General features: G+C 39.6%; 1 protein-coding gene across 1 annotated transcript in view; it reads right to left on the bottom strand.

Moving 5' to 3' along the window:
• Positions 1–99: 99 nt before the first annotated feature.
• The window catches only part of LOC137872724 (protein rapunzel-like), a 31,978-nt gene continuing 15,682 nt past the window's right edge, over positions 100–16,395 (bottom strand). The window contains exon 4 of the mRNA XM_068711119.1: positions 100–1,360. Within this exon, the coding sequence (XP_068567220.1) occupies positions 636–1,360 (725 nt within the window). The 3' untranslated portion in view covers positions 100–635. The remainder of the gene's footprint in view (positions 1,361–16,395) is intronic.

Genomic DNA, 16,395 nt, shown 5'->3' on the forward strand with positions numbered 1-16,395 from the left:
TCCTACCCCCTATTGAATTTTCTTAAATATTGTTAGACACATACCACATCTTTCTACCACGTGTAATATTCAACATTGAAGGTAAGGAATGGAATCAAATAGTTTTGATGAATTTATTATCTGTATCATCTTGTTTCATGTAGCTCGGTTTAACATTCGGTATATTCAACAGAAGTATTAAGAGGTGTTATTTATGGAAGAGGGCGGTTTGTTTGTGTTGTATGGATACAAAGTATTCATCCATGTTGAATTCAGAGCTATAGCCTATACACAGCCTCATAACTTTTACTGCTACTGATGTTTTTTTAAATATAGATTGTTGGTTTTAGTGTGGATGAAATGGACTTCACAAATATACAACTTTATCGACTAATAAGTGCATTTTAATTGAAGAGATTGTACAAAACTTCAGCATATATTGGCAAGTAACACAAATCAACTGAAACATACAGTGGTCTCTTTGAAACAAAAAAAAACGATACACAATGTCGATACAATAACTAATATGTTGCAATCACAATAATAATGAAAGCATGGCTTTGGTTTTATTACGATATATATATTATAATATATTTTGTCTTTTTTTCATTGGTCCACAGCTAAGAGTAGACATTGTTCTCTCTGATGGCCCGTGTTCAGGACGACTTGTCTTTGCACTGGCGGAGCACCTCCTGCATCTTCTCCTGGATGTCCGCCACCTTCTTGTCCCACTCCTTCTGCACCTTGGCCTCGTCATCCTCCGTAACAGCTGTGTAGGCCATGAGGGCGATGAGGCCCATGTGGAACAGGTGGGTGATGTGTGAACAGCGGCGCTCCATGATCTCCCGGTCGCCATCGCAGTTGTCCAGGTACACCTTCAGCAGGGGTCTTCCAAACAGCAGCTTGGTACCCATCACACCACGGTAGTAGACATCCAGGCTCAGGTTGCTCTTGTCCCTCTCGTAAATCTTCTCAAAGGCCTCCATGTAGCACTGGGCGTTGTCTGGATCTTTCTTCACCTGTGCCACCATGTTGTTGAAGGCAGTGTACTGGTGCTTAATGTACTCCTCGTGATTGCCATAGGTCTCGTTCACCTCGTCGATGCGGATCTGCCTCAGGCATTGGTGGTTCTTTACAGAGATGGTCTCCAGTTTGGAGTGGAGCGGCTGGAACTCCTTATCTAGAGCGTGGCCCTCTTCTGCATCGAGGCCCTTGCGAGCCACCCTAACCAGGGAGGAGACTATGCCAAAGATGGGGTTGATGGAGGAGGCGAAAGAAGACACCTTTTCCACACAGAACAGCACCTTGACTGCAGTTTTGTTTGGTGCATCAGCCATTATGGTGCTTTTCTTCTGCCTTCGACACAAAGTAAGTTTATAGGCTGGAGAGATGAAAACACAAAACAATATGTTTAAAGTAGATCATACATATATCTAGTATGTCTTTTAGACTGAATCTGTACATGGTGACATCATCTTCTGACCACAATCTAAAAGCTTTACCTAAATCATTGGTCACAGAGGGTCTTTGCAATACCCTAAAAATTACGCTCATGGCTAACTCTCAGGTTGCTAATGCTACAGCCCACATGTCACCAGCTGCTGCACAAAAGCCATATTGTAGAAGGTGTCCTCTTACGGTCTAATGTTACTGGCAACTGGTCACATGTGGGCTCATGTTGTCTGCAGGGATACACAGAGCTTCATCATGAGGAGGAAACTTGGGCTTAAAGTAAACAATAGTTTTATTATTGATTCATCTGTTATGAATTAGAGTTGCTTATTATGCCCAAACAACAGCATGAAAGTTATTTAGTTTAATAGCATAAAATGAGAACCAGAAAATATACATACCGGTTACATTTTTGGCATTCAGTTAAAAATTAAGCAAGTATTGTGTTTTGGGAAATCATTTTTTGACATATTGTTAATAAAAAAAACACTTAATTTCAGCATTATAGAAATATACAACTAGTTTATGAGACAACAGACCCAAATCTATCTGTGATGCATCTTTCTCATAGTTTTGACATTAATCATCCTTCACAATGTTGTCCTGCAGGAAAAATAACTCAGGGACCACAGTGGGTGTGTCTTCATAGTAACACAAAGACAGGAAATAAACAAATGGTTACGTGTGGTGACCTTTGTTGTTTCATCTTTATCAATTCAGATAACTTCCAGTGGCTATTTGGCACCTTGCACTTTAATAACTGGGGATGTACTTTGTTTGTTTTAGAGCCTGTTTCTCTCATTTCCTGATTTACAGTCCCACACATGCACAAGAATCAACCATCTTTTACTTTCATTTAATCCGTCAGTCCTAGCTGACTCAGCTATCACACAGAGTTTAAAACATCCTTCAGGTCATAGATTAGAAAGCAACGATATGAAAGATTGTAATGACTTTAACAAATATCCATTTTATCTTTAAAGCCACTGGGGGGCGAACGGTAGAACTTGTTCGGACGCGTGTTCATGCCACAAACATTTCACTGTCCAGTGCGCTGTCTTTCTTTCGATCCGTATGATCCGTTTATTCAGCTTGTACATTGACATCATAGCAGAACACCACAGGATACTGCATGACAGTATAATATAACACCTGGAGAACCCACGCTGACATGCTTGCTGACACGTCACATTGATACGGTCAAAAACTGTTAGCTTCCCGTCCACACACCTGATTCTCCTCACCAGGCACTTACCTATATGCACTTTTAACTCAATGCGCCACCCTGTGTTCAGTGTCAGAACTGCTATGTGTAAACCCACCACATGTTTCCCTCAAAGACAAAATAAAACAACAAAACCACATTATGGCTCCAACAAAGATGTTTACTCACCAGAGATAAAACAGTCGGAATCGCTCAGTCTACTGAAGCCGTCTGACTTTCCTTTCCACTATTTTCCTACCTAGTCAATAAGGACATCCCTTCCTGCCAAATAAGGAAGTGAACACAAGGAAGTGACTCATGCATGCCCTGTGCTGATTGGATGAGGGGAGTTCCTCTAGATGCACTAGCTGCAACCTCCAACCACAAGCAGTGAATGACAGGGTAAGCTTTTCATTGTGTTGTTTTACTCACCAGTCCCCACACCTTCCAAATTAGAATAGGTGACCAGATACCAGCTATTATTAGACAATGTCACACTTTATAACCAGGAAGCAATCACTTTTTTAGTTCCACTAATAATGCTGTGAATACTTTATTTAAATTACATTTCAAAATTGAATTTATAAACATAGCAAAGTTAATAATATTGCATTATTTCATGTCCACACATACATTTTATAAAGTCTTTTAGCAGTTACGTTCACAGGGCACAAGGGTGTAAAGTGTCAGTTCACCCAAATTACAGAAGATATATTTTCTCATTAATGTCAGTTGTTATCAAGACAAGCAGCTGGATTGCGTTATATTTGCCAAGGATTAGAAATACAAGCTAAATGGAGATACATTGAATTTCATTTGCAGTGCTCACCCCATTAAAGATAACATTTTAAATTGTTAAACATCAACATTTCTTTCCAGACAGTGTCACAGAAAAGGAGCAGTTTCCACAGTGTTTGTTTTTAAAATGCACCAGCACTTGTTGGCGTGTAATTGAAGCAGTCCGAACATATAAATGGAGTGGAGTGCACTTATGTAATGCTTTTCTACCTTAACTGTTCGCCTCTCATTCACCCCTTCACGTAGTCTTTGTAACTATAATAGCAATAATTGTAATCACCACAAATAAACAACAAGGATATAAGGTGCAACTAAAGGACACAATAAACTGTAAGCGCACATTAAATATCCCTTCAGTACAGCTCGCAAAAGGTATGCAGAGAATGAGGCTGAGAGGGTTACAATGAAATTCATCAGAAGTTTCAAGAGCTGTTTTTTCTGGAGGAGGGTGTGTGTGTGTGTGTGTGTGTGTGTGTGTGTGTGTGTGTCCGTCCATAGTTTCGGATAAAAGGTATGCAGAGAATGAGGCTGAGAGGGTTACAATGAAATTCATCAGAAGTTTCAAGAGCTGTTTTTTCTGGAGGAGGGTGTGTGTGTGTGTGTGTGTGTGTGTGTGTGTGTGTGTGTGTGTGTGTGTGTGTGTGTGTGTGTGTGTCTCCGTCCGTCCATAGTTTCGGATAAAAGGTATGCAGAGAATGAGGCTGAGAGGGTTACAATGAAATTCATCAGAAGTTTCAAGAGCTGTTTTTTCTGGAGGAGGGTGTGTGTGTGTGTGTGTGTGTGTGTGTGTGTGTGTGTGTGTGTGTGTGTGTGTGTGTGTCCATCCATAGTTTCGGATACAAAATACTAATCCATTTTCATTTCAGGTTTCTTCCTTTTACATAAGAGTTTATTGAAATTCTATTCAATCAAATTATTTAGTTTGAATTAGATTGTTTTTGTGTTCTTTAGTATTTATGTCCTGCTAATAAAAATAACAATAAACTCTTAATTTATACTTTGTATAAAACATAATCTGCATGTATTGGAGTGCTTTACAAAATGGTTAAAGCCTTTTCTACTTGTTCTGTAGGAGCACTAAAGCCGGGTTTTAAAGATGTCTCTCCTTGGTGTCATCTGGTGGTAGTATAAAGAATTAAATTGTGGCACACAGCAATACGTGACTCCGCCTCCTCATCATCTTCCTGCACACCAAGGACCCTTAACTCAAAATATCATATTATATCAACTTGGCTAGATGCTTTAACAGCAAACAATAATCAAATTAATTAATGTCAAATTAATAAACGCCAATATCTATACAGGTAGACTTTGTAACTATAATAGCAATAATTGTAATCACCACAAATAAACAACAAGGATATAAGGTGCAACTAAAGGGCACAATAAACTATAAGCGCACATTAAATATCCCTTCAGTACAGCTCGCAAAAGGTATGCAGAGAATGAGGCTGAGAGGGTTACAATGAAATTCATCAGAAGTTTCAAGAGCTGTTTTTTCTGGAGGAGGGTGTGTGTGTGTGTGTGTGTGTGTGTGTGTGTGTGTGTGTGTGTGTGTGTGTGTCCGTCCATAGTTTCGGATACAAAATACTAATCCATTTTCAATTCAGGTTTCTTCCTTTTACATAAGAGTTTATTGAAATTCTATTCAATCAAATTATTTAGTTTGAATTAGATTGTTTTTGTGTTCTTTAGTATTTATGTCCTGCTAATAAAAGTAACAATAAACTCTTAATTTATACTTTGTATAAAACATAATCTGCATGTATTGGAGTGCTTTACAAAATGTTTAAAGCCTTTTCTACTTGTTCTGTAGGAGCACTAAAGCCGGGTTTTAAAGATGTCTCTCCTTGGTGTCATCTGGTGACACCAAGGACGGAGGACGGGTACCTTCTGGTTTCAGGCATGAACTGGAGCGGACGAGAGCAGCACATCCACACATCAGCAGGTTTGACGCAGCGGCAGTGGACGGTTTGGTTCAGTTTTGGGATTAGGAAGGTTTAAGCCTGCCATTGAAATGGCCTGGAGGGGTGAGCTGAGGTCGTTCTCAGCTCGGACCGGAATCGGATTGTTGCCACCGTTTGTTTGTGTTTATATTGACTGACATACTTTTAATGAAGGGAAAGTGTTTTTCTTTTTTAGTAATTGGCAGGCGCATGTTAGGCTGTGAGAGAATTAGAGTTGGTAACTTTGTTGTTTTATTCTCAACAGATATTAAACAAATATTGATCTACCTAAAGTTTTAACCACAATGTGCTGCCTGTCCTTAATAAATGTAAATATGTGTGTGTGTGTGTGTGTGTGTGTGTGTGTGTGTGTGTGTGTGTGTGTGTGTGTGTGTGTGTGTGTGTGTGTGTCCGTCCATAGTTTCGGATACAAAATACTAATCCATTTTCAATTCAGGTTTCTTCCTTTTACATAAGAGTTTATTGAAATTCTATTCAATCAAATTATTTAGTTTGAATTAGATTGTTTTTGTGTTCTTTAGTATTTATGTCCTGCTAATAAAAATAACAATAAACTCTTAATTTATACTTTGTATAAAACATAATCTGCATGTATTGGAGTGCTTTACAAAATGTTTAAAGCCTTTTCTACTTGTTCTGTAGGAGCACTAAAGCCGGGTTTTAAAGATGTCTCTCCTTGGTGTCATCTGGTGGTAGTATAAAGAATTAAATTGTGGCACACAGCAATACGTGACTCCGCCTCCTCATCATCTTCCTGCACACCAAGGACCCTTAACTCAAAATATCATATTATATCAACTTGGCTAGATGCTTTAACAGCAAACAATAATCAAATGAATTAATGTCAAATTAATAAACGCCAATATCTATACAGGTAGACTTTGTAACTATAATAGCAATAATTGTAATCACCACAAATAAACAACAAGGATATAAGGTGCAACTAAAGGGCACAATAAACTGTAAGCGCACATTAAATATCCCTTCAGTACAGCTCGCAAAAGGTATGCAGAGAATGAGGCTGAGAGGGTTACAATGAAATTCATCAGAAGTTTCAAGAGCTGTTTTTTCTGGAGGAGGGTGTGTGTGTGTGCGTGTGTGTGCGTGTGTGTGTGTGTGTGTGTGTGTGTGTGTGTGTGTGTGTGTGTGTCCGTCCATAGTTTCGGATACAAAATACTAATCCATTTTCAATTCAGGTTTCTTCCTTTTACATAACAGTTTATTGAAATTCTATTTAATCAAATTATTTAGTTTGAATTAGATTGTTTTTGTGTTCTTTAGTATTTATGTCCTGCTAATAAAAGTAACAATAAACTCTTAATTTATACTTTGTATAAAACATAATCTGCATGTATTGGAGTGCTTTACAAAATGGTTAAAGCCTTTTCTACTTGTTCTGTAGGAGCACTAAAGCCGGGTTTTAAAGATGTCTCTCCTTGGTGTCATCTGGTGGTAGTATAAAGAATTAAATTGTGGCACACAGCAATACGTGACTCCGCCTCCTCATCATCTTCCTGCACACCAAGGACCCTTAACTCAAAATATCATATTATATCAACTTGGCTAGATGCTTTAACAGCAAACAATAATCAAATGAATTAATGTCAAATTAATAAACGCCAATATCTATACAGGTAGACTTTGTAACTATAATAGCAATAATTGTAATCACCACAAATAAACAACAAGGATATAAGGTGCAACTAAAGGGCACAATAAACTGTAAACGCACATTAAATATCCCTTCAGTACAGCTCGCAAAAGGTATGCAGAGAATGAGGCTGAGAGGGTTACAATGAAATTCATCAGAAGTTTCAAGAGCTGTTTTTTCTGGAGGAGGGTGTGTGTGTGTGTGTGTGTGTGTGTGTGTGTGTGTGTGTGTGTCTCCGTCCGTCCATAGTTTCGGATAAAAGGTATGCAGAGAATGAGGCTGAGAGGGTTACAATGAAATTCATCAGAAGTTTCAAGAGCTGTTTTTTCTGGAGGAGGGTGTGTGTGTGTGTGTGTGTGTGTGTGTGTGTGTGTGTGTGTGTGTGTGTGTGTGTGTGTCCATCCATAGTTTCGGATACAAAATACTAATCCATTTTCAATTCAGGTTTCTTCCTTTTACATAAGAGTTTATTGAAATTCTATTCAATCAAATTATTTAGTTTGAATTAGATTGTTTTTGTGTTCTTTAGTATTTATGTCCTGCTAATAAAAGTAACAATAAACTCTTAATTTATACTTTGTATAAAACATAATCTGCATGTATTGGAGTGCTTTACAAAATGTTTAAAGCCTTTTCTACTTGTTCTGTAGGAGCACTAAAGCCGGGTTTTAAAGATGTCTCTCCTTGGTGTCATCTGGTGGTAGTATAAAGAATTAAATTGTGGCACACAGCAATACGTGACTCGGCCTTCTCATCATCTTCCTGCACAACAAGGACCCTTAACTCAAAATATCATATTATATCAACTTGGCTAGATGCTTTAACAGCAAACAATAATCAAATGAATTAATGTCAAATTAATAAACGCCAATATCTATACAGGTAGACTTTGTAACTATAATAGCAATAATTGTAATCACCACAAATAAACAACAAGGATATAAGGTGCAACTAAAGGGCACAATAAACTGTAAACGCACATTAAATATCCCTTCAGTACAGCTCGCAAAAGGTATGCAGAGAATGAGGCTGAGAGGGTTACAATGAAATTCATCAGAAGTTTCAAGAGCTGTTTTTTCTGGAGGAGGGTGTGTGTGTGTGTGTGTGTGTGTGTGTGTGTGTGTGTGTGTGTGTGTGTGTGTGTGTCTCCGTCCGTCCATAGTTTCGGATAAAAGGTATGCAGAGAATGAGGCTGAGAGGGTTACAATGAAATTCATCAGAAGTTTCAAGAGCTGTTTTTTCTGGAGGAGGGTGTGTGTGTGTGTGTGTGTGTGTGTGTGTGTGTGTGTGTGTGTGTGTGTGTGTGTGTGTGTGTGTGTGTGTGTGTCCATCCATAGTTTCGGATACAAAATACTAATCCATTTTCAATTCAGGTTTCTTCCTTTTACATAAGAGTTTATTGAAATTCTATTCAATCAAATTATTTAGTTTGAATTAGATTGTTTTTGTGTTCTTTAGTATTTATGTCCTGCTAATAAAAGTAACAATAAACTCTTAATTTATACTTTGTATAAAACATAATCTGCATGTATTGGAGTGCTTTACAAAATGTTTAAAGCCTTTTCTACTTGTTCTGTAGGAGCACTAAAGCCGGGTTTTAAAGATGTCTCTCCTTGGTGTCATCTGGTGACACCAAGGACGGAGGACGGGTACCTTCTGGTTTCAGGCATGAACTGGAGCGGACGAGAGCAGCACATCCACACATCAGCAGGTTTGACGCAGCGGCAGTGGACGGTTTGGTTCAGTTTTGGGATTAGGAAGGTTTAAGCCTGCCATTGAAATGGCCTGGAGGGGTGAGCTGAGGTCGTTCTCAGCTCGGACCGGAATCGGATTGTTGCCACCGTTTGTTTGTGTTTATATTGACTGACATACTTTTAATGAAGGGAAAGTGTTTTTCTTTTTTAGTAATTGGCAGGCGCATGTTAGGCTGTGAGAGAATTAGAGTTGGTAACTTTGTTGTTTTATTCTCAACAGATATTAAACAAATATTGATCTACCTAAAGTTTTAACCACAATGTGCTGCCTGTCCTTAATAAATGTAAATATGTGTGTGTGTGTGTGTGTGTGTGTGTGTGTGTGTGTGTGTGTGTGTCCGTCCATAGTTTCGGATACAAAATACTAATCCATTTTCAATTCAGGTTTCTTCCTTTTACATAAGAGTTTATTGAAATTCTATTCAATCAAATTATGTAGTTTGAATTAGATTGTTTTTGTGTTCTTTAGTATTTATGTCCTGCTAATAAAAATAACAATAAACTCTTAATTTATACTTTGTATAAAACATAATCTGCATGTATTGGAGTGCTTTACAAAATGTTTAAAGCCTTTTCTACTTGTTCTGTAGGAGCACTAAAGCCGGGTTTTAAAGATGTCTCTCCTTGGTGTCATCTGGTGGTAGTATAAAGAATTAAATTGTGGCACACAGCAATACGTGACTCCGCCTCCTCATCATCTTCCTGCACACCAAGGACCCTTAACTCAAAATATCATATTATATCAACTTGGCTAGATGCTTTAACAGCAAACAATAATCAAATGAACTAGAAAATTTCGCAAGAAATTTTGACAGTGTGGCTTCTACTGCCCGAAGACGTTGCAATATATACACACACGCTGATGTTACCGGTAGTATCATTGAGGTTCGATTGAGATAATGCTTCTCTCTTTTCTGCATTTTAGATTCATACTCATGAAAAAGTTAAACCAAGTTAAAGCTGACGCTTTTATTTTGAAAACTTACCGGATGCTTTATCCGTTATCGGTGTCTGACTTCCTGCCTGGGTCGATCTGCTCTGTGTTAATTGACGCGATAAACCCGAGCCTTGGGCTCTTGCACCCCCTTCATTGAGGCAGAGTAGTGTTTGCCTCCCTTTAATGTCAGATCAGCAACACTAAATATGTTCTACACAGACGTGAAATACAGTACCTATTATATGGAAAGAAAGGACATATAATAAAAGTGTCTACAAATATTACAGTGTGTGCACGAATGAGACAGCAAAAGGCACGCGCTCAACCCAGTTAGTGAGGGATTCACAGTCTGAGGTGAGGAACAGCTGGTCACTGCCTCACCTCACTGTCTCCTCTCTGTTTGAACAGGACATGCGCTAATTCAGAGATTTTGATTATAAAAATGTTTGGAATAATACAGAAATTACATTTATAGCGCAGATCAATAGAGAAATATTAATATGTATTTTATTTTAGGATTATTTGTTTTCTACATTTCATCATCACACCCTGACCGCATGTCGCTGCGTAGAGCTCTGGGTGAACACAGACGGCTACAGTTTGTACTTCCTGATTCAACAACAACAACAACAGGACGTCAGTGATGACAGGAGGAACATCGCGCCAACCGCGTCGCTTCAAACGCGTCGCTTCAAACGCGTCGCTTCAAACGCCTCAAACGCGTCGCTTCAAACGCCTCAAACGCGTTGCTCCAAACGCGTCGCTTCAAACGCGCCGCCTCAAACGCATCGCCCCAAACGCGCAGCGCAAAATTCGCGTCACTGCAGTCTCATCGCGTCTGTGCAAAGACTTTGTAAGTAATCTCATCACGCGAATAATTCGCCCTGCGTTCGGTGTGAACACAGCTGGCAGCCTCGTGGGGAGGGGAGGGGGGAGCTGCGCTCATGTGATTGGTTGAAAATGAGGCTGACATCTGATTGGCTACAGATAGGTCCATGTTAAAAAAAAACGTATTTGTGAATCCAGCCAGGCAGGGGAGTCTCAAAAAACCCACCAACAAATGTGAAGAGATCCACAAACAAATACACACAAATCCACAGACAAATAGAAAACATCCACACACAAATACATACAAATGCAGAAATATATTTGTTCTGCGTGCATTTGTGAGTCACATTTATTTGTAAATCCTTCTGTGTAGAGACAGACAGACAGACAGAGAGAGAGAGAGAGAGAGAGAGAGAGAGAGAGAGAGAGAGCGCGTGCGTGCGTGTCACTGGTTGCCATGGTGACGACGCAGGGCCTGGAGAGTCTGTGAGTCTGTTTGTTTATAAACATCAGTAATTAGCTGAATTAAGAACACCTGTGAGCTTGGCAGACTTTTCATGAGAAAACACTGGAAAACACCTGTCAAACAAATGCACTTTATACCAAAACCATGAGTCCAATCAACAAAATAAGTGCACCGTGAGAGAGATAAGACTCTGCCGAACGCCCTGGTATGTTTTTTATGTTTATAGTGTTATAAATGTGAGCGCCAGCGCAAGTTACAAAACTGGTACCGTCTGCTTTCTTTGACAAATTTCTTTTCTGATTTAACATGGGGTCTAATGGAGAAGTCGGTTGGAGTTCTTGTCGCTCCACGGCTGTTTGAGCCAAATGTGTAAGTCCGTTGGATTCCATAGACACTTTGTTGCGACCAGCACAACATTTCCAAGCTTTTTGGCCAAAAATGGTGTATAAAGAGTAAAAATTGTGGGAATGGGAGCAATTTGTTTGGAAAAATCACAGAACATTTTCCTGCTCTGCTTCACTCTGACCGTGATGTCATCACTCTAGCACTTAACGAGCTGCGCAATACACACCCATTATAAAATCTGAAACAGACCCAAAGTTTTGCTGAAACTAAATCGGTGACTTCATGAAAACTATGCTAGCTAGCAAAATGTCCATTTGGCTCAATAACGTCCATCAATTTGTCTACGTTTTAAACTTTGAATCATGTTTCTACGTTAAAGTATGGCTGGTCAATATGGGTCCAAAGTTAAGTGTTTTTTTTGCTTTCTTCACGCCGAAATCCCATTCAAGTCAATGGGCCGATTTTTCATCGTAGATCGCGATTTTCGGTGAAACCGCTGGACGAATTTCTTATAAAAGTCATAGCTCACGATTCCCGATCAAGCCGCACGTGTTGAATTACTTTTTGAGCAGGTGTTGGCAACGCTGTGAGACTAGTTTCGTGGCAAACTCTGATGTGGAAGATGGAGAATAAGAACTAGAAAATGCATTTCCTGCTGAAAATGCATTGGAATGCTGAGAGAGAGACACAGAGAGATAGAGTGAGGCTTGTGTCTGTGAGTCTGTGTGTTTATAAACATCAGTAATTAGCTCAAGTACGAACACCTGTGAGCCTGGCTGCCTTTTCATGAGAAAAGACTGGGAAACACCTGTCAAACAAAACCCCAAAAACCCCATAACCATAGCCCCTATTGCTCCAATATTAAGACTGGAGAGGGAGGATGACTTGAAGAACAGATCATGCGAAAATTGTGTCTGTAGTGTAAAAAAAAGTGGCTTCAATGGCGATTTAGAAATGGGGTACGGTTGTCTGTGTAAGACTTTTTTGAAGTACGTTTTAACATTGGGGTCTATGGAGGAGAAAGTTGGTTTTCCTCTCAAGTAAAGGCTTTTGTGCCAAATGTGTAAATCTGTGAGATTCCATAGTCATATGTCTACGACAAGGACAAGATTAGCTACGTTTCCATCCAAAAATTATACATGTAGAGTGAAAATTGAGGAGTCAGTCGCAAAAGACAAATATTTTTTTCACAGGAATCTCAAGCTTCTCTTCACTCTAGCGATGACATCACGCACTCTAAGCTGCGCAATACACACCCATTATAAAAGCAGAAAAGGACTGAAAAACACATAAAAGCAAAATTGCTACAGCTCAAAAAGTATAAAAGATATCAAAATGATTATAACATACAATCATTGATCAGGGTTTTCTCAACATTTGAAAGTTTAAATGGTGTCTGTAGCTGAAAGTATGAGGAAGTAGAATGATCTGAAAGTTGAACAAGTTTAAGAGGATTTGAAAAGTTTCTCCACAGACATCCCATTAAAAAAAAAATTGCAAAATGCTTAATAATTAAAAAAGTTGAAAGATTAGAAACATAAAAAGACATAGCACCCCTCTCCTGAAAAAGCTGAACATTTTCATATTTGAACGGTTTCTGTAGCTGAAAAGATGCTGAAGTTATTAAGTGCCAAAATACGTACGGAAGAAATAGTTGAAGAATAAAGATTAGGATAACAATACTTGGAATGCTGAATCAGCATTCCAACAATAATAACTAGAAAATTTCGCAAGAAATTTTGACAGTGTGGCTTCTACTGCCCGAAGACGTCGCAATAATACATAAACGCTGATGTTACCGGCAGTATCGTTGAGGTTCGATTGAGATAATGCTTCTCTCTTTTCTGCATTTTAGATTCATACTCTTGAAAAAGTTAAACCAAGTTAAAGCTGACGCTTTTATTTTGAAAACTTACCGGATGCTCTATCCCTTATCGGTGTCTGACTTCCTGCCTGGGTCGATCTGCTCTGTGTTAATTGACGCGATAAACCCGAGCCTTGGGCTCTCGCGCACCCTTCATTGAGTGAGAGTAGTGTTTGCCTCCCCTTAATGTCAGATCAGCAACACTAAATATGTTCTACACAGACGTGAAATACAGTACCTATTATATGGAAAGAAAGGACATATAATGAAAGTGTCTACAAATATTACAGTGTGTGCAGGAATGAGACAGCAAAAGGTACGCGCTCAACCCAGTTAGTGAGGGATTCACAGTCTGAGGTGAGGAACAGCTGGTCACTGCCTCACCTCACTGTCTCCTCTCTGTTTGAACAGGAAATGCGCTAATTCAGAGATTTTGATTATAAAAATGTTTGGAATAATACAGAAATTACATTTATAGCGCAGATCAGTAGAGAAATATTAATATTTATTTTATTTTAGCATTATTTGTTTTTTACATTTCATCATCACACCCTGACCGCACGTCCCTGCGTAGAGCTCTGGGTGAACACAGACGGCTACAGTTTGTACTTCCTGATTCAACAACAACAGGATGTCAGTGATGACAGGAGGAACATCGCGCCAACCGCATCGCTTCAAACGCGTCGCCCCAAATGCGTCGCTCCAAACGCCCCAAACGCGTCGCCCCAAATGCCCCAAACGCTTCAAACGCGTCGCTCCAAACGCCCCAAACGCGTCGCTTGAAACGCGTCGCTTGAAACGCGTCGCTTGAAACGCGTCGCTTGAAACGCGTCGCTTGAAACGCCCCAAACGCGTCGCTCAAAACGCGTCGCCTCAAATGCGTCGCCCCAAACGCGCCGCGCAAAATTCGCGTCACTGAATTAAGAACACCTGTGAGCTTGGCAGACTTTTCATGAGAAAACACTGGAAAACACCTGTCAAACAAATGCACTTTATACCAAAACCATGAGTACAATCAACAAAATAAGTGCACCGTGAGAGAGATAAGACTCTGCCGAACGCCCTGGTATGTTTTTTATGTTCATAGTGTTATAAATGTGAGCGCCAGCGCAAGTTACAAAACTGGTACCGTCTGCTTTCTTTGACAAATTTCTTTTCTGATTTAACATGGGGCCTAATGGAGAAGTCGGTTGGAGTTGATGTCGCTCCACGGCTGTTTGAGCCAAATGTGTAAGTCCGTTGGATTCCATAGACACTTTGTTGCGACCAGCACAACATTTCCAAGCTTTTTGGCCAAAAATGGTGTATAAAGAGTAAAAATTGTGGGAATGGGAGCAATTTGTTTGGAAAAATCACAGAACATTTTCCTGCTCTGCTTCACTCTGACCGTGATGTCATCACTCTAGCACTTAACGAGCTGCGCAATACACACCCATTATAAAATCTGAAACAGACCCAAAGTTTTGCTGAAACTAAATCGGTGACTTCATGAAAACTATGCTAGCTAGCAAAATGTCCATTTGGCTAAATAACGTCCATCAATTTGTCTACGTTTTAAACTTTGAATCATGTTTCTACGTTAAAGTATGGCTGGTCAATATGGGTCCAAAGTTAAGTGTTTTTTTTGCTTTCTTCACGCCGAAATCCCATTCAAGTCAATGGGCCGATTTTTCATCGTAGATCGCGATTTTCGGGGAAACCGCTGGACGAATTTCTTATAAAAGTCATAGCTCACGATTCCCGATCAAGCCGCACATGTTGAATTACTTTTTGAGCAGGTGTTGGCAACGCTGTGGGACTAGTTTCGCGGCAAACTCTGATGTGGAAGATGGAGAATAAGAATAACTAGAAAATGCATTTCCTGCTGAAAATGCGTTGGAATGCTGAAAGCTGAAAGCTGAAATGAATTGCAAAAACATTGCTGAAAATACAGAAATGAGAGACTACCGATCTGAAAAATGTTGAAGCTCGAAAGCATTTAAGCTGCACTGCTGAAAACCCTTCTAGTTGAAATGTCTAACTATGGTGTCTGTAGCTGAAAGTATGAGAAAGAAGAAGGCTTTGAAAGTTGAAGAAGTTGAACAGGATTTGAAGATTTTCTCCATAGATATCCCATTTAAAACAAATTGCAAAAAGCTTAATAATTCAAAAAGTTTAAAGATTACAACTATGAAAAATATCACCCCTCTCCTGAAAAAGCTGAATATTTTGATATTCAAACAGCTTCTGTGGCTTAAAAAATGTCAGCAGTAGTGATATTTGTAGTAGTAGAAGTTGTAGTTGTAGTAGAAGTATTATTAGTTGTAGAAGTATTAGTAATTAGAAGAAGTAGTAGAAGTAGTCGTAGTAATAGCTGTAGTAGTGGTCGTAGTATTTAATATAACAGTAGTAGTAGTAGAAGAAGTAGTAATAGTAATGGCAGTAGTTGAAGTGATAACAGTAGTATTAGTACTAGTAGCAATCGTACTAATAGCTGTAGTAGTATTGGTACTGGTAGTAACATGAATAGCAGCAGTAGTGGTAGCAGAGAGAGAGCCAGAGAGAGAGAGGGAGAGACAGAAAGAAAGACAGAGAGAGAAACACAGAATGACAGGAAGACAGAGATAGAGAGACTGAATGAATGAGTGTGAGCGAGTGAGAAAGGCAGACAGACAGTTATTTGTACTGAGTGAGTGAGTGAGACAGGCAGACAGACAGTTATATGTACTGAGTGAGTGAGGGAGACAGGAGGACAGACAGTCATCTGGATTGAGTGAGAAGAGCAGACAGATAGTTATATGTACTGAGTGAGTGGGAGAGAGAGACAGGCAGACCGACAGTTAGATGGACTAAGTGTGTGGGAGAGAGAGACAGGCAGACAGACAGTTAGATGGACTGAGTGTGTGGGAGAGAGAGAGACAGGCAGACAGACAGTTAGATGGACTGAGTGTGTGGGAGAGAGAGACAGGCAGACAGACAGTTAGATGGACTGAGTGATTTGGAGAGAGAGACAGGTAGACAGAAAGGCAGATGGACTGAGTGTGTGGGAGAGAGACAGGCAAACAGGCAGTTATATGAACTGAGTGAGTGAGACAGGCAGATAGACAGTTATATGTACTGAGTGAGTGAGGGAGACAGGAGGACAGACAGTCATCTGGATTGAGTGAGAAG

The sequence above is a fragment of the Cebidichthys violaceus genome, unplaced genomic scaffold, assembly GCF_023349555.1.
Source record: "Cebidichthys violaceus isolate CVI_PGR_0920_01 unplaced genomic scaffold, fCebVio1.0.p SCAF_16, whole genome shotgun sequence".
Lineage (NCBI taxonomy): Eukaryota > Metazoa > Chordata > Actinopteri > Perciformes > Stichaeidae > Cebidichthys > Cebidichthys violaceus.